Genomic DNA, 27,909 nt, shown 5'->3' with positions numbered 1-27,909 from the left:
CTCATCACATGAAAACATCGAAAGAAATTATCTGGGCTGCTGGCAGGAAACATGTCAGGGCCACAAGTTGTCCTGTTGTGCAGCATTATGAACAACAACAAAAAAAAAAATACTGTAGAGCTAAGCTAGATTCCTAAATAGCACAACATCAAGTAGTGCATTATGTTTGGCTGAATTCACCCAATCCAATTGGGTCCCAACATGTATTCTCTAGTCAGAATCACAATGTGTAAAACTACGTTACATCACAGCAACAAACTTAAAAAAAAAAAGCAAGGCTAGAAAAAGACTAACATGCTTACAGGAAGGCAGATTAGTAGATTTAAAACCAGGACAGCACAAGTAGTTTTCAGCATTAGGTGAACATTCTGGTCAAGGCACCTGCACAGAGCATTAAGAGATTACATGAAAGAAACAAATGGGAAGAAGGGGCACAAGGGTGCTTAACTGTAGAAGAATCACTTAAGTAGTAATTAATACCATTAGCTATGTGACTATTGCCACCTGGATGGATGGTATCACTCAGTGTCTTTTTAATTTTTTCATAGCACGCAAAGTAGAGGGCATGCGCTGGCCCTGCACCAGTGGCAGTCACATTTAATCCTCTCATTGGCCTCCAAAACCCTTCGGTGCGGACAATCCTCTTCAAGGCATCCATTACATTCCTGTACCGGGCAGCAGGGTCTGGCTGTAGGCTCTGCATTCGTGTCTGAAATCAAAAGAATAAGCAATGTTTAAAGCAACTGGAAAACCAAAACAAGTGCCTGAACTACAGAGTTGTCTTAAAATACAGCAGAATCATAACTGAGCATTAGGTACCTGATCTGATAGACTAAGTATATAAAATGTGAATGAATAATAGTTTTAACTATTCAGACTTGGAAAAAATACATTAACTTTTCAGCAAAATAAATTCTTAGGGATTCACCGATCAAGAGAGTTCAGTGGAGCCATTACTTGGAACCTACTCATTTGCATAATTTTTCATTAAGCTTTGCAAACTTTCCCATGTTCTGCATTAGCAGTAAAGAGACAAACTGCATGCTTTAGAATCAATTTAGTTTAAAGCGAAAGTGAAATACTTCAGATGCTGGAAAAAAAGGGAAAAACAAAATACTCAGGACAAACTGTATCCACAGAAATGGATACAAAGAGCATTAGAACTGGTTAAAGATGAGACCTGAAACACACACACAGTTCATAGAAGCTGCTTGAGCTGATTATTTTCAGTATTCACTGTTTCTACTTAGAGTAATTTAGTCTAGCTTTTTATTTCATTTCCCCAAAGTGAAGTTTTGAAAGCAATTTCTTAGTTTCCTGCTCACTTGAAAATAAAGAAACTCAATTCAAAGATGTTAAAGTATCTTGCCCAGCATATCTAAAAATCCAGCTGTCATTAAATCTATGCAAACTGCCAAGTGGATAGAGGAATATTCTACTGGTATGTGCGCATTTGGTTAACCAGACTGGAAAGTTTTTTAGGTGAATCCTGTATTCATTTGTAATATACTTCAAAAAAAAGGTACTTCATTCGCTGTAAGCAATTCCAACAGCCACGGAAGGAGCTTATAAAAACGTTAGAATCTTTCCCTACACGAGTACTCAAATTGGAAATGCAGTATTTGCCACAGGAAAAAGTAAAGATATTGGATCCAAGTGAAAAATGTTTGCAGTCTGCCAAGTGATAATTACTGGCGCTTTAAACAGTCACGTACAAGACAATCAACACAGTTTTCTACACTAGATCTGTAGACACTTGGTTAATCTTGACTACACAGAGATTGATCTGCCACGTTTACCCTCCATGGGAGTTCTCCTACCTGAACCAAGTCACTTTTCATGTAAAAATAACAGACAAATGTTGGAACGTTATACAAGAAAGAGCACGAAATGATGCAAACCAGAAGGGTGTAAAAAAAATCCATTGACCAGATAATGTTCCAGCTATGACCTTTCAAGCAGAAGAAAGAAGAAACAGAAGTGACAGCCAAGGTCATTTCATCCTCACTCTGAATTATAAGTATGAAATCGAGCTCCCCGACTACTGCGCAGATGATTTTTGGCTTTGGAGATTAGTTAAAGCCTAGATCTCTAGCGACTGCACAGTACCTGAGTGCCTCAGCCTATTTCAATTGAAACACCAAGTGCAACACTAATTTGCACAAGTTATACTTACAAATGAAAAATTGTTAAATTTTTCGTAGAATATCCGTCACCTACCCTTATCAGAAAACTACACATTAGGCTATAAATACAGTTCCAGCTCATCTGTGAAACGGTGACTCAAGAACAGTATTAGTGTAGCAGTCTTTCACGTCACCATCTTTTCCACCAATCTATACAATGCATTCCCCTACTTGGCTGCCCCGAATCAAACCTAAGAAGTGCATCGGAGACAAGTAATCAAGTGGCAGTAAAAGCCATTTGCACAAGCTTGGCTTCATCCAATATTAATCCATATTCATCTTCTGCACTAAATATGAAAGTAATATTCTCATTTCACAAAACAACCATGCTATTCCATATTTCCACAGCATTTATTAATACAATAGGAGCAGCTTCTTCTGACAATCATGCAGGTTTTTAAAAATGATGATATAGGTTATGTCATTGTCAAAAGTACATAGGGTTTCCAAAGAGTCTCCATTTCAATTATGCTTTGAGTAAATTCACAAGATCATTGTTTCTACATTGTGTCGTCTGCAAAAGCAAAAAAAAATTACAGAAGTGTGCTTACTGGGTGAAGGAATAGGGCAAAGTAAGAGGAGCAAAATAAGAGCAGAGTTAAAGGTAGATAACACAAGGAGTCAGTCAACAAGAATTCACGCCAAAGAAACAACAGAACACCATTGACATTCCAAAAACATGCCCTTTATAATACATTATAATTAATAACCAGTTTAAACTTAAGTTTTATTCTTTTGTGGTTCGAGGCAGTACCCACATGTACAACAGAAACAATAAACTAATACCAATTTTGACAAAGTGCATTCAATCTTTCTCCCTATTACTAAAACTGCATTTAAAAGCAGCTCATGGATACATTTAACAAAAACAGAATCCAATCTTCCACAGATCAGAGCAGGAGCCTTCTGAGGGTAATGGACAGTTTTCTGGCTTCAGTTTTCACTTTTTGTTCAGTCTTAATAGTGGAATTGAAACGCAAAGAAGTCAGGATTTGCTTTCTTGACAACTTTTAGTAAGGTCAGTGACAGTATTTTAATTCAGCCAAAATATTTAAGTTTTCAATACAATTTAAATTTGAATATTGCAGAAAAAGAGGCATGTACAAAATGAAAAACTTTGACATCAGTACAGACAAAAATACCAAAATTCAAACAAATAATCTTAAAGTTTATACTACAGGAGAAAAGCACGCAGACTGGTTGGCAAGTTGACTGACTACCTGCGGAAATAAAAACAATTAAAAATCCAAACCTTTACCCAACTGAACTGTACTACAGTATTTTCCAATTTCCTGAATATAACTTCAGATATTAGATTCAACTTACAAAAAAAAAAAAAGAAAGAAAGAGTCAACAGTACAGATAAACTTGACACAATTCATTTTGCGGAGATAAGCCACGGCTTAAAGGCTTGGTTCCTAAATTTAAAGCTGCGCCAAAATCATACTTTCTTCCTACATCACTGTCCATTTTTCTGTTCACAAAGGATTTCACATCTGTGACTTTGATATCTGTAGATTCGTAATTTAACTTTCTGCACAGGTACGTCAAGAGGTTAGCAATACAAAAGTAACTGACATGACAATATATAAATATTCAAAACAGAACAGAAATCTAGGAGAATTGATTCTATATAGACAATGATAATTCCAATCAATTTAAGACGAGTTGCTGAATCAAATGGGGGTGGACAACGACAACAGAGGATACGTTTTACAAGTTCACAAGATCGCTTTTACTTAAGCAATTTTAAAATTAATTCTGTTGTAATAGATTGATTATTCAATCTATTAAGAACCCAGAACTACACAAAGAAATAAGAGTAGACCATGTCCCCTTAAGTCCTGTTTTTTTTTTTTAGGAAGTGTAGTCAGAAATCAATGAAGTCGGTTTAAGGAAAGGTTTGATACTGTTGTTTGAGGTAACAAGGTGTAGAGCTGGATGAACACAGCAGGCCAAGCAGCATCAGAGGAGCAGGAAGGCTGACGTTTCAGGCCTAGACCCTTCTTCAGAAACAGGGGAGGGGAAGGAGGTTCTGAAATAAATAGGGGGCGGGGAGGGGGGAGGTGGATAGAAGATGGATAGAGGAGAAGATAGGTGGAGAGGAGACAGACAGGTCAAAGTGGCGGGGATGGAGCCAGTAATGGTGAGTGAAGGTGGGGAGTTAGGGAAGGAGATAGGTCAGTCCAGGGAGGACGGACAGGTCAAGGGGACGGGATGAGGTTAGTAGGTAGGAGATGGGGGTGGGGCTTGAGGTGGGAGGAAGGACAGGTTAGGGAGGAGAGGACGAGCTGGGCTGGTTTTGGGATATGGTAGGGGGAGGGGAGATTTTAAAGCTTGTGAAGTCCACATTGATACCATTGGGCTGCAGGGTTCCCAAGCGGAATATGAGTTGCTGTTCCTGCAACCTTCGGGTAGCATCGTTGTGGCACTGCAGGAGGCCCAGGATGGACATGTCTGCAGAATGGGAGGGGGAGTTGAAATGGTTCGCGACTGGGAGGTGCAGTTGTTTAGTGTGAACCGAGTGTAAGTGTTCTGCAAAGCGGTCCCCAAGCCTCCGCTTGGTTTCCCTGATGTAGAGGCGGCCACAACGGGAACAGCGGATGCAGTATACCACATTAGCAGATGTGCAGGTGAACGATGGGGGTGAGGTGTAGCACATCCTGCGGTTGCAGGGAAAAGTGCCTGGTGAGGTGGGGCTGGAGGGAGTGTGGAGCGGACAAGGGAGTCACAGAGATAGTGGTCCCTCCGGAAGGCAGATAAAGGGTGGGGAGGGAAAAATGTCTTTGGTGGTGGGATCAGATCGCAGATGGCGGAAGTGTCGGAGGATGATGCGTTGGATCCGGAGGTTGGTGGGGTGGTACGTGAGGATGAGGGGGATTCTGTTTTGGTTGTTACACCTCCAGCCCCACCCCTATCTCCTACCTACTAAACTCATCCCGCCCCCTTGACCTGTCCATCCTCCCTAACTCCCCACCTACACTCACCTTTACTGGCTCCATCCCTGCCTCTTTGACCTGTCTGTCTCCTCTCCACCTATCTTCTCCTCTATCCATCTTCTATCTGCCTCCCCCCTCTCTCCCTATTTATTTCAGAACCCCCTTCCCCTCCCCCATTTCTGAAGGAGGGTCTAGGCCTGAAACATCAGCCTTCCTGCTCCTCTGATGCTGCTCGGCCTGCTGTGTTCATCCAGCTCTACACCTTGTTATCTCAGATTCTCCAGTATCTGCAGTTCCTGCTATCTCTGATAGTGTTGTTTGTTGTGTTACCTATGTTTGTTGTGTTACTTATAATACCTCTAACCAGCCGACAAGCGTAACTTTTTTGTGCCATGGCTACGTAAGCCCACTTCCCCCGAAAGCCCAAAGACAACCCTCACTCCTTCCTTAAACCGGAGTCAACATCTTGAAGAGGCTTGACAGCATAAAGTGGTTGGTTCTTCTAACTGAGGGATTGAGAAGAGGCAAGGCTCGAAGATAAAGGTTTGATCATTTAGGACCAAGATGAGAATTTCCTCTCAACTCCAAAGAGGTACGAATCTTCACTATTCCCTATGTTAGAGGGTTGTGCATGCTCCATTTCTTGAACAGGAGTTAAAGCAGAGACACTGAGTATTGGTGTCTTGAGGAAACACCAGACATGGAGAATGAACAGGAAAGTGGAATTGAGGCAGACATTTGCATGAAATGGTGAAATAAGCTGGAGGGTGTGGTTCAATCCAGAGCACTGCTATGAAATGAACACACAAACTTCAACTGAGAGACAACAGTGTGGAGCTGGAGGAACACAGCAGGCCAGGCAGCACCAGAGGAGCAGCGAAGTTGACGTTTCAGGTCAGGACCCTTCTACAGAAAATTTCTGAAGGTTCCCGACCCGAAATGTCAACTTTCTTGCTCCTCTGAAGCTGCCTGGCCTACTGCGTTCCTCCAGCTCCACACTTATCTCTGACTCCAGCATCTGCTGTCCTGCTATCTCTGTGAAACACAAACTTTAACTGGCAGTTTTTGAGAAGTATGCTAAGTACCGTATACCTGTAAGATTTTAACAGTTAGAAGTCAGAACATACAGGCACATCAGTCGTATGGAATTAAGATCCAAATCTAAATGTTAAACTGAATGATGTGTAGTTCATGCTTCTGAAGTTGAAATTTTTTTGATTTTAAACCTTATTGTTGTCTCTATCGTAATATTATTAGTTTGACTGAGCTGGCAGCACCATCGCCCAAGTGGCATTCCTAGTGCCAATTACATAATCAAAGCTAACACTTCAGGGGTGCTGCCTTTTAGCCAAGGTGCTTAAAAAAAAAGGCCCATTCTGCATCTACTCAAATAGATTTGCAAGAAGCCAAGGTACTACTACCCGAGGAGGAACTATTAGTTCAACAGAAATCTTTTCATGTTGCTCAAAGCTGCAGTGCTGAAATAATAAATACAGAAATTGACTAAATGTTTGGCAACTACGCAGAATGAAGGAATTAACATCTACAAAGACTGTGTCATACTGAACTATTTTATTTTTATTTCAGACTTCTAACATTTGCAGTATTATGTTTTTCTTTACATGAAAAGTTAGCCTTCATCTGCTGCAATACTTGTAATAGTTTTCTGACTATGCACTTATCCATCTAACAGCAATTGTACCCAAGAAGTACCCAACTGTTGTACAGAATTCCAAGGGCACAGAAATATAACCCGATTCTTCCTTAGAAAGTGTTTTAAAGCATCAACACCCACACAAATCACACTAAGGAACTCAAGAGGGGCTGTGCAAAAACAAAAGGGAAGAGAAAAGTTGCAATGACTGAAAGATCAGTTAGAAATAGACTTTGATCAGATATTTTGAAAGTCAGGTGGGGTAACAAGGCAAAGGTATTGGGAAAAAAACTGCAGAATCAAGTAATGGAAAAATTATTTAAACCTCGTGTACAATTAGTACCTTCACAAACAGTCACATTTCAGAGTTTAGTATAATTACTCGTTTCATCAAAGAGACTGTGGTAACCCATTTCAGCAGGTACTCAGTAATACTGGTAAACCTTTAAATCACTTAACTTGCACATATTTCAGATCGTGACCTCTCTGTAGCACTGCATGTGGCGCCGGGTTACGAGACGTGCACAGGCAGAACCCAATCATCTTTAAATAATCCGTTTACACAGGCTGCAGTCCAAAGCCCTTACAAAAACATGAATAAACTTTTAATATTTTTGTTTACAATGACTGTGGAAATCCATCATAAACAAAAGAGTCTGAAACACCATATCCTCCCACTAGAAGGGAAATTACACTGAAAGTCCGATAAGCCTTTGGAATTAGTCCACTCTAAATTTAGTGGTTTCTAAAACTTAATGCTCCACTGACTGCAGACTTCTCCAAATTATGTACTCCAATGATCTTTTTATAATTAGAACTTGAAACAAAGCTTTTCTGATTCTACATTGATATGCAAGTGCAAAAGAAGTTACTACTTAATTGTACCAACCCCCTCTACTCTCCAATCAATTGCAATGGAGGTTTTCATCCAACACTGAATAGCTTGATTTCTACAGTAATTTTAAAAATTGTTGTCTATTCAAAAATCAAAACATACTCTCTGTAGCTAATGAATCGCTGCTTTACAAGACACACAAATTACTGGTCGAGCACCAAACAGGTCTCCACTACAAGTTAGAATTTTACACAATAACATTACCACAGTACAAACCTGAACACTGAATTAGCTTAAACCAATTATATGGTAAAACAGTAGTCATAGCAGTAATTCACTACCACATACCAGTCATCTGAATGCCAACTTACACCCTATTCCCACCCCCAAATATTTTTGTAAACCAAGAAAAACATGTTTAACTAGAGCTGAAAACTAGCTTTGAAGAGATTAGCAGTAACTTTTTGTACGAGATCGGCCTGCCCATAAGGTTTGCAAGGTGCAACAGCAAAATTTACCTAAAGTCTCTACCCTTAATCTACCTCATCGGCACCAACTCAAAATAAAGGGAAGTCTAGAAAATTGAGAATTTCAATATATAAAACATGCAACAATTTACTTGACTTGGTCTACATATGGGCTCAATTCCTCCCAAATTCACAGTAATACCAGTAAACTTTTCACGCACACGTGCATTTGTTTTGTGACTGATAAGAGATATAATTTTAACTAAATGTAAACAAGATAAGACCCAGATAAGCTCAAAAAATGAACTCCCAGAGTCAGACATAATTCTCACTCTTTAGGAATGCATGTCATGAACCCACAATAAGCCATTAAGAACCCCCCAATGTTATCTTGTCTTGTTAATAATGACCATTTTTATGGTCCCACTATAGCACAGAAATCCAGCTCACCCAAACAGTTCTAAAATTTATCACATTTAACAATTCCCTACAGGAAGGTCACTAATAACCAATTTAACTACTCAATTACAGCCTTCAGTAACATGCAATTGCCAAACGAAGCTCATATTAAAGCCATCCAAGCTGGGAAAAAAGTTAACAGTACCAATTAGAGATCTTATCCTTCCAAAAGTGGCCTGTAGCTACAGTCTGTTCAGCTATGATATAGAATCCCAGGAGAAACAGTGTTTCTGGTACTGATAATGGGAATAATTTGAAGTGGTGAATTGGCACAACATCAAATTACATTAAAGTAGCCACAATACACCAATTGCAGTTAGATTATGTGGCTAAAACTTCTACGCCACTTCAATGCTAAGTGAATGGGACATGGTCATTTGTTGTTGGAGGCCCATGCTTTATGAACTACTGGTGGATTTACACACCTCTTTCTAGAGTGCAGCAGTGGTTCTCAAATTAATTGACTTTTCTTTCAAGGGCCCTTTTCAAATGGATTAGTAATCACATCAACTAGCCCCCAGCCCTACTCAGTTATATTACACTGTGCAATGTCAATTATGAAAGTACTGCACATGAATGGTGTTAAAGTAACGCTTTTAAGAAGACAGGCGTTCATACTTAGTGAGACAACAAGGTGTAGAGCTGGATGAACACAGCAGGCCAAGCAGCAGAGGAGCAGGAAAGCTGACGTTTCGGGTCTAGACCCTTCTGAAGAAGCCTGCTATGTTCATCCAGCTCTATACTTGGTTACCCCCTTCATACTTAGAGTTGGGTGCACCTCTTCTCACTGCAAAATGTGACTATCCTTCGCAGGAATGGAGTTGGCAGAAACATAGTACTACAGGTGCAGAAGCTTAAAAAAGCCAAGTATGCTCAGAGTGCAGCTGATTTGCTTTCTCTTGACCATGGTGCCTGAGGAAGTTGCCCATAATCACTTACCTGCAAGTTCTGAAAGATATTTTTGGGCCCAAGTTGAAATCCACTGCAGGACAGGAACAGAGCAAAAAAAAAAAGAAGAGGGGAGGAAACTGACACCAGGTCATTATAGCTATAGACCATCTATATTGACAGATTAAGTGATGAATATTTGCAGTGAACAGTCAAGCCTGCAACCTTGACATTACTTCTTCCAATGAGAATTTTATTCACCTGTTGAGAAAAACAAACTACTTGGCTACTTGTACGATGGTCTCACTAGCCCAAAAAGGGAATGGAAAGACAGTTACCACACCCATAATCCAGTCACCAACCCAAATGCCACTAACCAATTCACTGTGGGATGGAAGTTGCCAGCTTTGCTCAAGTCCAAAACAGACAGGCCCAGAAAAACAGTTTTGAATCTTAATTTCATGAAGTTAATAAATACCCTCAATGACAAATGCTAGAACTGAATCATTGTCAGTAGATGGTAGGCGAGGCAGACAGCAAAGTTACACGGAAAGACAGGGTGCAAAAGGGGAAAACAGGGCTAACATACAATTACACCAAGATTTTAATAACTGACTACAGATTGTCTCAGAATTTTGGAAAGCAGCCAGTTGAGAATCCAACAGTCCAATTCAAGGTATACTCTTCAATTGAGTAAAACTGTCACTACTTCACCTGATATCAATTCAAAGTTTGCTTGCAAAAGAATGATGAACTTGATGGTTGACAAGGAAGAATGCTGTGCCAGCAATAAACATCTGTGCATCAATATACTGGGCACAAGTTCTAACCATAGTTCACCATCCAAATTAAACAAGGCGGTTCATTATTTTTACATTGTGTATTTAACCTCAGTCAGATGCCATTTCTCATTTTGAGAAAGGGAGTGCTTGAAGTGAATAAAGCAAGCACAAGATATGAAGACAGTTTTACTTTAATTTATACATCAAATGCAATCGCATCTTGAAAAATGTAGCTCTGGGTTAGCCTATCCAAGCTAAAGTCTTCCATTAAAGTTTCCATCCACTTAGCACAATGTCCCATTTAAGCAACAGACAACTGGTTTCCATCTATATGGTGACATCTCTGTTAAAAATCAGTAACCGAGAAACAGCCACTTTTCAAACACAGGCAAAATAACAAAGGTAGAGTGACTTCAGAATCAATAAGCGTCTGTTTCAGAGCTGTATCAAAAACAAAAAAGTGATTCCTTATTGGTGGGAGAGACTGAAAACAAATGTTTTACATGCCAAATTTTCACCAGCTATCTCCTGCTAAAAGTAAGTCCACAACTGAATGAGCAAAGGAGAAAAGTAGTTCTTTTCTTCCAATTCCTGGAAATAGTTTTGTTACCAATACTTGGATAAATCTGTTTGGAATTCAACAGTTAATGCCAGGCTGGCAGCTTTTAAGAGTATGTCAACACCATGTGATGTGAGGTCATTCCCAAAGAAACCTCAGGAAAATTTCCCTCCAGTCTAGACTAGTGGAGGGTAATTAACTTCACCTTCTCAAATAGAACCACATGCACCAGACATCAGTTGTATGGCTTTCAGCTTAAAGTTTAGGGTAAACCATTTGGCCCAAATGCTGCTGCAAGCTAGATCTGCAGGATTAACACTATTGGATGAGTATAGTTAGCTTCACAATACAGTACATATACCATTTTATTAAGCAGAGCCTTCAGACAAGCAGAACTGTTATCAATTATCAGCTCTTACTTGATGGCCAACATTTAAGGGGTAGAAGCATGTGCAACTCAAAATAAAATTGTTACTGCAGCATCTGTTAACAAGTCCCACCATGCTTTCAATTAGCTGCAGCTTCTGCCATTATCAGAAAGCTCCAAATAAATCTAAAACTTAGCACACATTCCAATGAACTTTGGGAATAGAGACAAAATAGGGAAAGGACAAAGTAAATTACATCTTGAAAGCGCAACTGTAATATCAAACAAGTAAAAACTAACCATGCCAGCCAAGTCTGCTTATTCCAATTCCTCAAAAAAAAAAATTAACTTTTCAAACTGCTAAAGTAACAGGCCTGGTAAGCTCTGGGGAGACGATGGAGAAGGAGGGGGATGGGAGTGGTGGGAAAAATGTTAAAGTCAAGAAACTTAAGCATTTATGAACATTACAAGGTCTTACTATAGCTAATATAACCCAGTTGACCTTTACATGCAACCAAGAGACTACAGGAAAGATATGTTATAGCTGCTAAAAATATAAATCACTGTTCTGCAGTACCATATTGTAGAGATACTCAAGGGCGAGAGTCAGTCGAGTCATACAAGATTTAACTCTGATTCAATACTAAGTACAGACATACTTGAAAATGCAGTTTCTCTGCCACTGATAAAGATAGCCAAACAGGAGCCAATATTTTAGTTGGAACCATACTGTAAAAGGCAATTTAACAATATCCTTTGATGCACTGACTACTCCATTTCTCCAGCCACCGTAAAATATTCAAATTCCATTTCCCATCCTGTTGCATGCTGTAATTGTGTTAAACATTACAGCAATTTCACACTCCAGTACATTGTACTGTTGACACCTAAAAGAACTCAGAACTACGAAGTTAACAGCTCAATATTATGGGCTACCCTAGAAGTTTACAACAGGAAATAGGTGAATAGGCCCAAGTCTTCCAGTCTCAAGACTGAGATGAGATGACTAAAAGACGTGCATTGAGATCCCGAAAAAAATCAGCAACCAACGTTACCAACTGGGCAGTGTTCAAAGTTTCAGCTTTCAATGGGCAATTCCCACTACCCAGGACCCTCTACAAAAGGCAGACTGACAGTTAGCCAGGAAATATAAAGACCTAGCTGCCCAAGATTTAGATTACCAAAGTGACACTGCAAATAATTCAAGACCTCCTACCAGGCATCCAAGCCACACTCCTCTTTGTTGCTGTGTCTCTCCTCCCCAACTAAAGACTTTTTCAGAGGGTAGGGAAGTCCAAAAGTAGAAGGCACAGGTTTAAGGAGAGAGGAGAAAGATTTGAAGAATGGACCAGAGGGCAACTTTTTCATGCAGAGGGTGGTGCATGTAAGGAATGAGCTTCCAAAGTGGAGGCGGCTGGTACAATTACAGCGTTTAAAAAAGGCATCTGGATGGGTATAGAAATAGGAAGGGTTCAGACAGATACGAGCCAAATGCTGGCGAATGGGACCAAGTCAGATTGGGATGTCTGGTCAGCATGTACAAGTTGGACTGAAGATTGGTTTCCATGCTGTATGATTCTATAACCACCCATGACCACACTCTTCCACTCACCCACCACCCCACCTCGACTAGTGCACCCCTAAAAATAACGTTACTAGTTCATACTTCAGCTTTTTCAAGAGTGAAATACTTCACCAAATCAAATGACTGCAGGGAGCATAAAAACTTTCACTGTCTGCAACACTTGCCCTTTTTTAAAAGCCAGCAATATAAGCAGTTTATTGAAACAGGAGCTCCTTCAACACTACATCCTAACTTTCAAGAACCAGCCTTCTTAATGTGTTAAAACAGCATTCTGATATTTGGGAATTGAAACAACTTGGGCTCCAAGTTATTTGCAACAATTTTACATTCACGTAGAAGTTAGAGGACATGCTGGTGGATTAAGTGCAAATTAAACAGCACAGGAAACATTTTCTTCTACAAAAATCCTTATTTGCAAGATAGAGGAACACAAAGCTAGGATAATACTTCCAGTATTTCAAAGTTATTAACTATACTGTTGTCCAGTTAAAAGGGATTGTAAAGGAATGTCAAAGTACCACACAAAAAAAACTTTTCATAGGAGGTTATAGGGTGAAGTTTCACCACACCTTAAACATGGCTTGCTCTGTAGCTTCCAGCATCCATCCAACAGCTAGTTGGGCGAGGTATTCAGTCCAAAGAGCCTAATTTCTATTGTGTAGGTTTTTATTTCAATAGCACTATCCAGTATATTACTTCCCCACAGATTTAATTAGCACAGAACAGATTCTCCAATTGCAAAGTTCAGGATTCATAAATCATTAAGCAATTCCTGTGGTTGAATGCCCTAAAATAGTAAATTTAAACATGCATTGAAATGCAAACTTGTAAAAGAAAAGTACCTTGTTTAACAGCAGTCAGGCAGGTGTGACATTGACTAAATGCTGGCTGAAGTAATCTGTGGATCTGCATCCAGAAGTACTGTTGGATTTTTTTGTGCGAGTTATGAGTGGCTGTTCTATTAAACAGTTTCTAGCTTAAGGGTTCTAACGGCTTGAAAGTGTTGTATTTTAAAACCTGTTAGCAGGGATTAACTGAAGTTAATCACCCATTACAAAAATGGAGAACCTAAACAGCACTCTTTGCTTATATGTCTAAAGCTTTGGGATAACAATGAGCTCAATTCTGGACTAGAGGTTCAGTTCTTAACTGACATTCAGAATACAGTAATAGAATGTCAAAAATACCTAACCAAAGTAATAAACATCTTAAATACACAATCCCAAAACAGTACCCAAGCACGACTGTTAATTGTGCATTTGTCATGCAAGACAGTAATGAACATCATGCATCATGGCTGGTGAGGTGGGGGAGTAACATGGAAAACTGAAATTTATATCATGTCAGCCAAAGAATTTTCTAGGTAAATGAGACAGCACTGCAAATACAAAAAAACACAAGCTACCCCCAAGCGAAAGCATTCTAAACTCACAACCATGAGTAGATGCTCTTGTTACAAAACTAACCATACACCTTCAAACTCCATTGATTTACCAAAGTTTGACAGAAGTAATAGAGCTGTATGACCAATGTACTCCATTTCCAAATCAAAGGCTGGATTTAAAAACTAGTACAACTAGAGAATCACCATCAGGAATAAAAACAAGAAAACAACCTTAACCAATGGTACCTTCAATTACCTGTTCATTGAAAAGAGATTTACAAAAAAGGCCAGAGCCCCTTCTCCAAACCACTGAAGATTTCTAAAAATCAATAACCTCCATTATGAAACTCAGCTGTGATGTCATGCCCATTTTCAACTAACTTTTGTATTTGCAATGTCACCTAAATTCAAGACTTGGAAATAAAGTGTTCAGAGTTTAACCAGCAGGATGTAGCAAAGATTGGGAACTGAACCTAGTACAATCCTTTAAATTAACTAACAACTCACATGGATGAAGAGGTAGTAGGAATGAGGCAATTATTCCTTGGACTTACAAACATCGAATTACAAACACTTGTACTTACAAACACTATCCCTTATGGGGTGTAACTTTTAAACAGTGCTAATAACATGTTCTTCAGAACAGCTACTTTATAATGTCCTGTATGCATTCCAACTGGTGGACAAATAGACTTGCAAATAGACTCAAGAGCAGGACCTGTTTGCAACCCAGGAACTGCCTGTAATTTCTACATGACAGACGGGAAAGGGAGAAAAATCTTGTCCAAAATATGAGAAAAAGGTATTTCAGCAGTAGTCATTTCTGAAGTGAAAAGAAATTTAAAGTAACAATTTTTAAAATTGGAAAATACCTTTTGTATCCATTGGCAGTGTGTATTCTATAAGCTACTTGCAATTCCAAAGATTAGATGATAGCAAAGTACATAACGTCCAACTTCACTGGTATACCATATAAATATTTTAAACATCAGATGTCCAGATGACATGCACATACTTGGAAGCTAAGAGCAATGTTACTCTGCAGATTATAGAAAAGAGTATTATATAATTTTGTTCAATCCAAATTGATTTGCCAGTTAATTTCATTTCTGTTGTGGCTCAGTGGGTAGCACTCATGCCTGAACTTCAGAATTATGGGTCCAAGCCCTGTTCCAAAGACTTGAGCACAAAACTCTAAGCTGACATTTGGGATTGAGGGAATGTGGGACTATTAGGAGACACTAAACTAAGGTGTATATTTGTTCTCAGATGGGATTAAGATATCCAATGCCACTAAGCAGCTAATGAGTTCAACTGTTGATGCCACTAGTTATCCCAACATCAAGTCAGAATTACCCATCACTATATTACTGCGCATGAGATCTTGCTGTGTAAAGTGACATTCACGCTTCCTCACTTCAATGACTATTTACACAATTAGCTGTAAAGTGCTTTAGCTGTTGGAGTCATGAAAGATCATGACTTGTAAAGGAAACACTAAATGTTGAAATAAAGGCAAAATAGTGTGGTTGCTGGAAATCTGAAACAAAATGCCAGAGATACTCAGGTCAGGCAGCAGCTGTTATGAGAGAAAAAGTTAATATTGCGAGTCTGGTATAACTTCAGAAATTACTAAAATGTTAACTTGGATATTCGAAATTGCCATTGAGCTGTAGCGCTGTATTGCACAATGCAAATTTTGTTACACCACGTTCATCCATCACAGCAACACCACCAAAATGCTGTAGATGATGGAAACCCGAAATAAAAACAAGAGCCAAGCTCTGATACAAACCCCTTGGAAGATCAGTGTATACATCCCTCCACTGTTCTCTGGTGTGAATATTGGCCAAAGGAAAAGCAATGCGCCCTAATCTTGTCAGGTTTTGATTTTACCACATCTACTGTGGCGACTCACTACACTTTTCAAAAGTCCATATATACATCAACTACATAATCTTTAAGAGATTTTGCAGGGGGCCAAATGAAAAGGAGGTCAGATGCTAGGAATTCTCTAAACCATACCACGGACTTGGAATTATATTGCCGTTCCTTCACTTTTGCTAAGTCAAACTCTACAGGCAAAGAGTTCTGAAGTGTCATATTGGATGGGACATTAATTCTCTCTCCACAGATGCTGCAAGATCTAGTTATCCCAAACTAGTTTTTATGCACTAAAATTCTAATTGGCCCAATTAAACAAATACATTTTGCAGTTTTAATGAGGCACTGTTACACTGCGATCTACACAATGAATTTTAAAACAATTGTCTGTGGAAGTACTAGAGATAATGTTATCAACAGTAAACAATAATACTGCACATTTGTTGAAAAATAAAAGATATTTGTAAGGAGAACACTCTTCCTTAAATCAAAACATTACAATGCCATGTGGTGCGGCCGCACTTGGAGTATTGCGTACAGTTCTGGTCACCGCATTATAGGAAGGATGTGGAAGCATTGGAAAGGGTGCAGAGGAGATTTACCAGGATGTTGCCTGGTATGGAGGGAAGGTCTTATGAGGAAAGGCTGAGGGTCTTGAGGCTGTTTTCGTTAGAGAGAAGAAGGTTAAGAGGTGACTTGATAGAGACATACAAGATGATCAGAGGATTAGATAGGGTGGACAGTGGGAGCCTTTTTCCTCGGATGGTGATGGCTAGCACGAGGGGACATAGCTTTAAATTGAGGGGTGATAGATATAGGACAGATGTCAGAGGTAGGTTCTTTACTCAGAGAGTAGTAAGGGTGTGGAATGCCCTGCCTGCAAAAGTAGTAGACTCGCCAACTTTAAGGGCATTTAAATGGTCATTGGATAAACATATGGATGATAATGGAATAGTTTAGGTTAGGTGGGCTTCAGATTGTTGCGCCGACCTGTGAAACCATCCAGGGCCGAAGGGCCTGTACTGCGCTGTAATGTTCTATGGTTCAAACACGTACACTACAATAAATGGCTTGCAGTTTTACAAGGCTGAAACAGTCCTCAACACCTCAATCTGCACTTTATCTAAACAGTACCTTAATTATTCAGCATTGTTTTGAGATTTTCTTCTTATACGGGAAGGCAGCGTTGCTAGCAAGGCCGGTATTTGTTATTCATCCTGATGAGTCATCTACACTGTGAACTTGTCCTCTTTTTTTTAAGGTAACTGATCAGCTGCCGTTACTTTTCTAGATTCTGATTTATGCTCAAAAGTACAGTTAACTGATCATGTTGTCACAGTGAAAGGTTTTGGAACTAAAAGTAAATGAAAAGGGAAAACCTCTAACAGATTGAATCGGGGGACTGAGAAGAATCCAGCACAAATGGTCTTAGAAGGCATCCACTTTATGTCCAAACTCAGGAATAATCAAATCCCAGACTGACGGAATCCACATCAGCAGGCATAGAAATGTACATTTTAGCTGCGAGAAACAAATTTACAACTACTGCTACTGGGAAGGACTTCTGTTGGGCCCAATTTGTTAAATGCAGGCAACATTCTGAAATACAGCAATGCATGATAATCAAAGTGTATTGCTGAGCACCTTTCTCCAAGACAATTTAGCTTTTTAACAGCAAGATTAAAAGAAATGCAAAACCTGTTCATTTATGTCCTCTCGCACCTCACTACCCATGGCACCAAATACTTATTTTGATGAAGCAGCAAGTCAATTGTGTTTTCTGCCAATTTAGCACACGGTAGACATGGTAAACAATGCAATATCTGCTACACTGGGGACAGTGAACACAGACCCAATGACCACTTTGCAGAACATTTCACAGCAGGCACATCACCAAGCTTTCAGTGGTTGCCATTTTAATCCACTGCCTTGCTCACATTTGTCCTTTGCTGGCTGGTGTACTGGTGGGGTTTAATGTAAGCGTGTTTTCCAAAACAGGTACTTATAACCTCAAAATCAAAATCTACGTCAACAGAATTAACCCTGTCCCCAGTTTTGCTTCTCTTTGTTCGAGTCTTGTTTTTCATTTTTTAAACTTGACATTTGTACTCTGTTTCTTGAATACAATCACTATCACTCATTTTGCTTTTTGCTCCATAACATCATTACCATTTAATCTCTCCAAGCCTGTATTCCAACCCAAAAACTTCGCTATGCTCATACGCTAAAAACCTAATATTTTCTCTCTCCAAAAGCACCTTCCTGAGTCAAACTTCCTGAGCACTTTCAGCACTATTTTTAAATACATCTCACTCTCTCCTTCTCCCATAACTTATTACTTTCCTTAACCTCTTGTTGAACCAGAAACCCTTCAGATGCAAGGGATGAGATATTATGAACAGAAAAAAATCCTTAGTTTCAAATTTGTAGTCTTGACTCAGGTATTAGCTACTTGCACTGTGTCAGAAGATCACAGATGGAAGCCTTGTTAGCAGAACAACAGTAACATTTTAGCATAGGACTAAAGTTTATTCACATGTACCTTGTATGTTCTTGCAGCCTGTTTAAAAACAATAATTGGGGACATTTAAGCGACTCTTGGATGGACACATGGATGATAGTAAAATGTAGAGTGTGCAGGGTAGTTTGATCTTAGATTAGGATAATAGGTCAGCACAACATTGTGGGCCAAAGGGCCTGTACTGTGCTGTACTGTTCTACGTTCGAATTGTATACCTGCCCGCATTCTTTCTTAGAAAAGACAATGCAGTGCAGGATGGCATTTACATCAGCCCATTTTGTCAATCGACGCAGATTCACCTGAAATCTACTATGATTCTCCTTAATCACATTACCATCATTTTGTGACATCTGCAAACTTTAACATTATACTTTCCACACAAATCCAAATCGAACAGTCATGCTCTGACTGAAGCCCCTAGGACATCAGTGCATGCAGCCGTCCACTATTGTCTGCTTGCCTCTTGGTTAGCATTGTTGCCAGTGTCTTCTAAGCTGGCAAGCTTTAACTATTCTGCATCTGTGGGGCACTTGATCACTCCCCGCTCCCCCCCACCCCACTCCAAGGGGGAGGTAGTAATCCAAACAATTATTTGGGACAATAGCAAATAAAAAATGAAAAAAACTTTGAAGTAAGAAGAATGACCTTTATGTTTTATCCAATGGCCCATATTGTTAGAAACTAATCAACGTGGGGACAAATTCTTAACCGCCATTCCAAGTTTTCTAATGTATATCCTCAGGTAAATAATCACTCCAATGTTACTTGCCATTCATTAACCTGAAAAAAAGTTGTTATCCAAAAACTGCTTAAAAACATGCAAGTCTTCCTTGCCTCGAACAGAAGTCCTGGCATAAAATCTCTACAGCGTTTTAAGATGACACTCCTGGTCAGGGGATGCAAGTTTGTTTAGGCAGCACGGTGGCTCAGTGGTTAGCCCTGCTGCCTCTCAGCACCAGGGACCTGGGTTTCATTCCACCCTCGGGCGACTGTGCAAACTCCACATAGACATTCTCCCCGTGTCGGCGTGGGTTTCCTCTGGGTGCTCCGGTTTCCTCCCACAGTCCAAAAAAGGTGCAGGCTAGGTGGATCGGCCATGCGAAATTGCCCATAGTGTTCAGCGATGTGTAGCTTAGGTGGGATGGGTCTGCGGGTCGCTATGGACTTGTTGGGCCAGAAGGGCCTGTTTCCACACTGTGGGGATTCTGTTCTATTCCTCAGAAGGTAAAGCACATATTGTGCTCTCTTGACAACAAAAATCTTCAGACACATGCATGGGATGATATTAAGACGGAGCACAACTGGAAGTTAACAAAGCAAACCTTAGATCTCCAAATACACTTCCTTTTCTGTATATAGAACTGTTAGAACCCAATCATTACACATTTGCACCTATGTATATCTATGAAACAGAAATAGTTTAGTTAACCTGCGCACTTAAAGTACAAGTCACAGGTCTACAGGCTTACTTGGCAAAAATTAATAACGATGTTCATTTTGCTCTGAATCACCTTTCTCAAGAAAGGCAAGTGTACACTACTCATTTTTCCTAGCTTTCCTTTCAACTGGGAAATAATTCAAGGACACCATGAAACTTCACCTTCTGAATAGATGCGACCATTCCTGAAATTATACAGTATGTTAAATAGTTTTCTGCACCAAGTGTAGACATTTGAAAATCAGGTATGTGAAAGCAGTTTCAATTACAGTTGCATTACCAGCTTTAGTCATATCCCTGAACCAAGCTCTGCATATTTCAGCCTGAAAAATACAGAAGCACATAAAAGATGACCCATTTAAAAACTACCTACCCTTCAACTGCTTATTTCTTTGCACTCCAGTGCCCAATAGTTGGAGAACACGTGCATTGGGTGTACAGGAGCATGATTAAAGAAAAGAAACCAAGTGAAAACAAGCACATGTCCTAACGAGTGACCACACAAAACAACTCTCTGATTAGGCTATGGGATTTCACCACTTGTGGTTCAAACAAATACTTTTCTACCAAAAAAAATTGGAAGAGCAGTCATCTCCAAAAGTTACCACTCTAAAATTTTCTAAATGGGTTTTGCAGAGGACTGGAAGGAAGCTGCCAGAGTGGCAAGCTAATTGATTCAACAGACCAAGTGTCAAGATGAAATCCCATCGCTAGATGATGCTACACAGAACTCTTCACACTTCAATTTGCCTGCAAGGCTGCTGGCCATAAAGGAATGTGGAAGAGTTAAGACCAGATCCACGTTAGGAAGCTATTTCTTATTGGTTCAGTCAGACCACATAAGAACACCACAATATTTTAAGAGCATTTCATTAAGCTTTCCTCTGTTTGCATTGCAATTTAGGACAGTTAATCCAAAATCATAGTGTAGTTTAGAATTTAAACTGTTAAAAATTATGATGCAATGCAAAAGCCTCCAGTTATGATGCCTTCTAAAGATCCAAATGCACTCATTTTCCAACTCTCAACTTCACACAAAGAAAATTTAAAAGTTGCCCAAAACAAATAAATCCCAGCCTAAAACTCACTTATTAACTAGGACCTTTGAGCCTATTCTCCAGAGTCCCAAGACAATACAACCAAGTTCTCGAAAATTTTTAGAAATTAAACAAAATAAAAAAAGGCAGCTCATAATAGATGGAGAACTGCAAGAAAAGTGTGAAAACTTGAATAATCTTTTCCAGGTCAGAAAACTGACAGTACTGTACATGGTAAAACATAACACTACATTTTGTACATACAAGGTGCCCATTTAAAAGAAACTTCAATTTCCAAAAGGTTTATTGCAAAGACCAGTTAATTTTGAATATTTCCATCTTCATAGCAAAGGTCACCACATACTTGTTTCCAGATGGTGCACCCTCCCATCACTAGATAACGCTCCCAGAATGCAAGACAGTGATAACAATTTTGTTGCTCACATGGTTACCTGGGAAACCAATACAGCTTCGGTTTGAGGCTGCGTAGGAGGGACTGGGTAAAAAGGCACCCATCAAGCTCATATATTGTTCTAACAAAAGTCTTCAATAAATTATGTAAGGCTATTAAGTAGCAGTCATACTAACATACACTGGTGTACCATGGTAAACACTGGACTGTTTTCACGAGTCAAGTCAGCTCGGGAAAGAGAAAAATTCTTAATATATGAATAAGTCATTGTCAAGTAATGTCAAAAGAGAAAAAGAATTAAGAGATTTGACTCTAAATTACATGTTTTCCATGAGCTTGCTCAGAGAAATTCAGGCTTCATGTCCACAAAATCAAGCATTAATAAACATTAAGGCAAGAAAGAAACAGCCAACAGGACAAAAATCAGTCAAGTACAACTTAAAAATCACTGCAGATCAAGGACTTTTCAATCATTAAACAGTGATAAATTTCACCTGATCAATAACTGAATTACCAGTCATCCAAAACTGCTGAAAACTTTAAACCAATACCTTATAAACCAGCACACTAGATAAACTAAACTGTATACCTCAAATACTGCGAAGTTTACTGCATTATTCTGTCCAATTACAGTTTAATTTATCTAAATGTAAATATGTTTGTTCAATCAAACAGCCAAAATATTAACAGTCCATTTAATTTCAGTCAATTTCTCCTCAAATACCGCAATCTACCACGAAGTCCAAATAGTCAGTTGAGGGTGCAAATGAGAAACTTTTGACATTAAGTTTCATTTAAGGCAAAGTTGCATTAAACTGGGAAAACAATTGGACAGTCGAGTGTGAAATCAGTTATTGTAGCTTGTGCCGTGAGATTCATCATGACTTGCAATTTTGTAACATTCCAGGGTGTTGACTGTCTTTTAGAAAACATTGCTATACCGAGACAGCTAGCTAGCACTTGTTACACCAGTACAACCATAAACAAGAGCGAGGACGGAATAACTAAAGCACTGACCTGAGGTGATGGCATAGTGGCATTATTGCTAGACTGGTAAACCATAATAAAGTCAGGTAATGTTCCAGAGATCTGGGTTCAAACCCAACTACTACAGCAGATGGAGGACTTTGAATTCTGCAACAAATCTGGAATTAATAAGCCAAATGATGAAGAAAACGGTGCTGATTGTCAAAAAAACCCATCTAGTTCACTGGTGTCCTGGAAGGAAGGAAACTGCCATCTTTACATGGTCTGATCTACATGTGACTCTAGACCCACACAATGTAGTTGACTCTTAACAGCCCTCTGGGTAATTAGACATGTGCAATAAATGCTAACCTAACCAGTTATGTACACATGCCATCTATGAATAACTCACTCACTGATCAGTCATTCTTTGGCCTATGTAGGCCAAGCTCCTGCAATCCAGAAAGGGTACTGTACTATTCCTGGCATATTCACCACTGGGAAAGGCCTTATTTGAAACTAACATTACAGGTTACTTTTGTTCTAAAAGCAGGGTTTTTTATTCTTGAATCTACTGCATGCACAGCTAAACTGAATACAATGATTCTACAATAAAACAATCTAACAAGACTTTCTCTTCCCAAGCATTGCTGCAATCTGATATATCTGCTTTCATACAATTCAGATCAGCACTTCAGTTATTCCATCCCCACTCATATTTATGATTGTACTGGCAATATCAAGCCCAAACTAACTAGTTATCTCACAGCACAGCAACATTTTCTAGAAGACAGTCAACGCCTTGGGGTACAATCAAAATTGCAAGTCACGATGAATCTCATGATACAAGTTCCAACATTCAATTGCACACACTTTCCATACCAAAGACATGTAAGCCCCACACAATCTCACCTATATCTGAAAGCTACAATATACAAGCCATTTTACCTCAATTAAAATTTTCTACAGGTAACATGCAAGGCCAAGTACAACAGTAACACACACCTTTTACCAAACAACCATTTTGACCTTTTCTTCCTCTATTTAACATACAGCATCATGTGTCAGTAGTGCCAGGGTCCTAAGGTATTTTTGCTCAAGCATAAAGACTAAGTATATTAGTTATTAACACACTAGGTATCAAGATACTGCATTCCTTTACTCCTGTTCAAGCATAGTCACTGCCATAACACAGGAAACAGCCAACTTGAGTCCAGCAAAATTCCACAAGTAGCAATGTGATACAGATCAGATAGCCTGTTTTGATGTTGTCAGTTGAAGCACAAGTATGAGCAATACACTGAATTACAGAATAGCTAACATGCAGAAGGTTCATACACAAGTGTAAATTTTTAATTTGTACTGCATTATTCAATCCAAAATAAATCTCAGTCATGTCAACCTGCCCTATTGCCATTCTTTACAAATTGGGTGTCTACCAGATTCAGCTGTCATGAGGAAATCCACAAGATCATTAAGATTCTGGCTCCCAGATCTCAGGCACACTTTATCGAGTTGCAATCCTACTGTAAAGTAGAACTTAATTGGAATTACTTCTGTTTACTTACACAAGCACGCACTAACTGCCTGTAACTAGAGGAACAGCATATACACAGGCAACCACTACGTAACAGCCAGGTGAGGATCGGTCAAGACATTGACAAATTAATGCACAACACCAGTTAAAAGGTGAATAATACCTCACCAAGCTAAAAGTTCTCACGTGACTGACCATAACCAAGCCAGCTACCAATGTGTGCATCCAATCGCTAACCATAAATTGGAGAGCAAGACCGTTCATTGGGTAAAGAACTTCGTCCAGCATGGTGCTATGTTCCCACGATGCTTATTTTCCATGCCACACAAATCAGGATATTCACTTTTTTTCACCCAACATGCTCCCCCTGACAGAAAAAAAGCAGAGAAATGCCAAATCAGAGGCAGCACAACCAATTCCAATCAAGCTAATTTCTCACATTTAAGTTACATTTGTATTTTTCCGTAACTTTTTGCTTGGCTTATACAGGACTGCCTATGTGTTTCTACGTCAGGTACTCCCACAATTTTTCTTATCTATATTTATGCTCAGCCTTGGCATGTTTGCATAGCCACTTAAAACAACTGCTTAGTACAGGAGATTTACAAAGCCACACGCAGGCAAAACTCAAGTACTAGTTAACTGCCCTATGCCCTCCCTGCATCTCACTTTTTTGGGGCATGGGAGGGAAGGGTTGAAATTCAGCAACTCCTGAATTATTACAGCCTTCAAACTCTAACAAGACCTTAATGCTTCAACATCCATAACAGAAAAGCCAGCATAACCTATGTCTAAATGGGGAGGTGATGTCCTAGTGGTATTATCGCTGGACTGTTAATTCAAAGACCCAGATAACGTTCTGAGGACCCATGACCAAATTCTGCCACGGCGGAGAGTGGAATCTGAATTCAACAAGATATCTAGAATTAAGAATCTAATGATGACCGTGAATCCATTGCCGATTGACAGAAAAACCCATCTGGTTCACTGGTGTCCTTTAGGGAAGGAAACTGCCATCTTTACATGGTCAGGCCTACGTCGGACTCCAGACCCACAGCAATATGGTTGACTCTGAACTGCCCTCTGGGCAATTAGGGATGGACAATAAATGCTGCTTAGTCAGCAATGCCCTCATCCCGTGAATGAATAGAGTAAAAAATAACTTTATAAACAAACATCGCTACACATAACAATTGTGTCTTTGAAGTATTAAAAAGGCACTGCCTAGACAGAATGTACTAGGCATCTCTCCTTGCATCAGTTAATAAACAAAGCAAAGCCATTAAATGTTCACACAAACCTTCAATACAGCATTCATGTACCATCAACATTCCTTGTACAAATGCTAAGGATCTAATCTCAGTGTTAGTTAAGTAAGTGTCATGCATAGTAACAGAACTGCTTTACAAAGGTTAGCCACATTAACAAAATGATTGACAATGTCTCCTCTTACCAGAGTAGACTTTGGATGGTATCCTGATTGCAGATATCCCACCTTATCAAATTACAATTGCACTTGAATTAAACAGAGTAGAATGGCAACATTAAATCCACATCAGCTCCTTCGCAAACACTTTCAAATACAAATTTCATTAGGGCAAGTAGTTACAGTCAGGAAGATCCTATTTAAAAAGTATACCTCAAACACGGAGCTAAAGCAATAAGATACAGACCAACCCAAAAAGAGTCCTCAAAATATCGTTCAAGATAGATGGATTTTAAGCTACCATGGTGTGAACAGAAAGACCACAAAATGAAGACTACTGTTTCTATGTGGAGTTTTAAGAGTTTCAGCTTTTCTAAGATGCAGATTTATGAGGGCCATCGATTAGGGACTTGCAAAAGAAACTCTCCAAACTTCTTTATCTGCACATCAATTAAAGTACTGTACATCTGTTCCCTTGCTTATAACATTTGAAGTTTGCTGGGATTCTTTTCTGTGGTATCTTTCAACTCTCCATGTTCTACAGACAGCATTAAAAGAAAGCTCAATTCCATGATTCACCGCCACTAAGAACTGTAGCAATTCTCAAACAAGCCTCCTCAACTGTCCAAAAAACAAGTTTGCTTTCCTCACACTCAGTACTTAGGGAAAAGTGTTAATTTACTTTAAGCTCTGGTCTTTCTATCAATATTTACCAAAAACAAAAAAAAAAAATTATTGAAATATAGTTGTTTCTGTTCCCTCAAGTTTATTCAGAAGTTCTCCACAAAAAGAGAGACAGCAAAACATAGACTGATGTGTAGTTATGGCTAACCCGTTTCCTCCCCCTCCACTTCAAACTGTACTTCTACTACTTCAATCTATCCAAGCTTAAAATAAAAACAGAACAGAATGCACCCGTTGTTCTCGCTCAACTGCAATAAAGAAACAACAGCTTCAGAGAAGACAAAATGAAATCCTGATCAACACGGAACATATTCTTCTAAGTTCCATTTGGAGGGAAATCAACAAGTTCAAGCCACCTCATCCTACATGGCTGCAGTCAGTGATCTTCAACCCACTCAGCTCTGCAGCTTTAAAAGCAAATCCATCAAGAAGTTACACTCCAGAACCTGATCTTCAAGCAAGTAAGACATACATCGAGACAGGTATCGATACCTTCCTTGAGCTTGGCGTGTTAAAACGAGGAAATAATTGTCGGGAATTGCTCTCACCCGAGGGCTAAAACTGGAAATGCGGTGCTTCGCAGTTTTCTGCTGATAAAGTTGATGATCTCTCTCCTGGCTATGCAATAAATAGACAGACAAGCGGATAGACAGACAGACAGATAAGGAAGGGTGAAAGTCGTTCCATACGGTGCACAACTCTGGGCTTTCTTGACAAATAAAAAAGAAAAGAAATGAATGCAAAGGATTTGTAAGTGATATCTTCGGCTCCCCCACCCCCACCCCACTTGGTCAGGCTGCACAGTGTGAGGAGGAGGAGGAGGAGGAGGAAAGCGGGAGCCTGATACCTTGACGCAGTCGATCGGGTACATCACGCAGTGCTCCAGGACACCGGCCACCGCTCCGGCGATCATGTGGGTGGAGGTGGAAGCGGTCTCGGGAAGGCTCTCGTACTCTACCTCGCTGCTGCTGCTGCTGTTATTATTCTTCTCATCCGAGAAATTGTCCATAATATTTAAAAGACGGCTGGGTGGGGGCGGCGGCTTCACCAAGATGTGGAAGAGAGCTGGTGGGGAGGCGAGGGCTGGCGAGCCGGCCGCGATGCTGCTCGGAGTGTTGGCCTTGCCGTTACCGTTGGCGATCGCTTCGGGCCGCTCCGGTACTTCGATCCTCACTCCATCATTTTCAAATTCCATCGGGAAATAAAAAAAATAACACGTTTTGTTTTCTTTCCCCCTTATTTTTTTTACCCCTCCTCAATCTTCGAATTTTTTTTCCTCCCTCTTCCTCACCTTCCACACTTTGACTCACTCACTCGACGCTCCAGCCTTTTATAAGTAGCCGCCACCATCCTCCTGCCTCACGATCACCATCCTCGCCTCAGCCGGACTTGCAGCGGGACGGAGGCAAAATGGGGGCCGAGGCCCTGTGACGTACCTCCGATTTCCCAACCCCACCCCACCGCGACGCCGACCCGCCCCCATCACGCATTCCCTCAACACCGATTGGTCTGAACCGATGAGGGACGTCTAAATCACCATTTCCATTGGCTACCACAGCCGTCCATTATCTCCCTTAGCCCCACCCCGCACCTCCTGGGCCGAGTGGGAGGTTTTCGCTCTCCAACCCGCGTGCGCTCTCTATCAAACTTGATGGCTTTCCCAGCCCCCACCGCGACTTCTCCCCCAAGGATTGGACGGTTGTACTGCCTTCCGGTTGCCCTTCTAGTTTGGACTGGGTTATCCCCCTGTCACTCAAGTCAGCGGGTTAGGTTGCGAAGGCGGCGTGGGTTCACGAGGCAGATATTCCAATCAGTGGCGGGAAAGCCCGTCACATGACTTCTTGCAGCCTGCTCATGTTGCAATCAGTCTGCTAGCCACTTTCCAGCAAGGACAGCGGG

General features: G+C 40.1%; 1 protein-coding gene across 12 annotated transcripts in view; it reads right to left on the bottom strand.

The window, feature by feature from the left end:
* Positions 1 to 27,430, bottom strand: part of slc25a28 (solute carrier family 25 member 28) — a 40,237-nt gene extending 12,807 nt beyond the window's left edge. Inside the window, exons 1-3 of one of the 12 annotated variants that reach the window (XM_048608702.1) lie at positions 27,302 to 27,420; positions 24,138 to 24,267; positions 481 to 709 (exon numbers count right to left, since the gene is read on the bottom strand). In XM_048608702.1, coding sequence (XP_048464659.1) covers positions 481 to 709; positions 24,138 to 24,188 — 280 coding nt within the window. In that variant the 5' untranslated portion in view covers positions 24,189 to 24,267; positions 27,302 to 27,420. Of the gene's footprint in view, positions 1 to 480; positions 710 to 22,414; positions 23,079 to 23,931; positions 24,007 to 24,063; positions 24,268 to 26,502; positions 26,803 to 26,857 lie in introns of those variants that run through there. The other 11 variants (XM_048608697.1, XM_048608698.1, XM_048608700.1 and 8 more) reach the window with 11 other exon arrangements.
* Positions 27,431 to 27,909: the final 479 nt, after the last annotated feature.

This window comes from Rhincodon typus, chromosome 20 (genome assembly GCF_021869965.1).
Source record: "Rhincodon typus isolate 14 chromosome 20, sRhiTyp1.1, whole genome shotgun sequence".
NCBI lineage: Eukaryota > Metazoa > Chordata > Chondrichthyes > Orectolobiformes > Rhincodontidae > Rhincodon > Rhincodon typus.
This window is presented reverse-complemented; position numbering and strand designations above follow the sequence as displayed.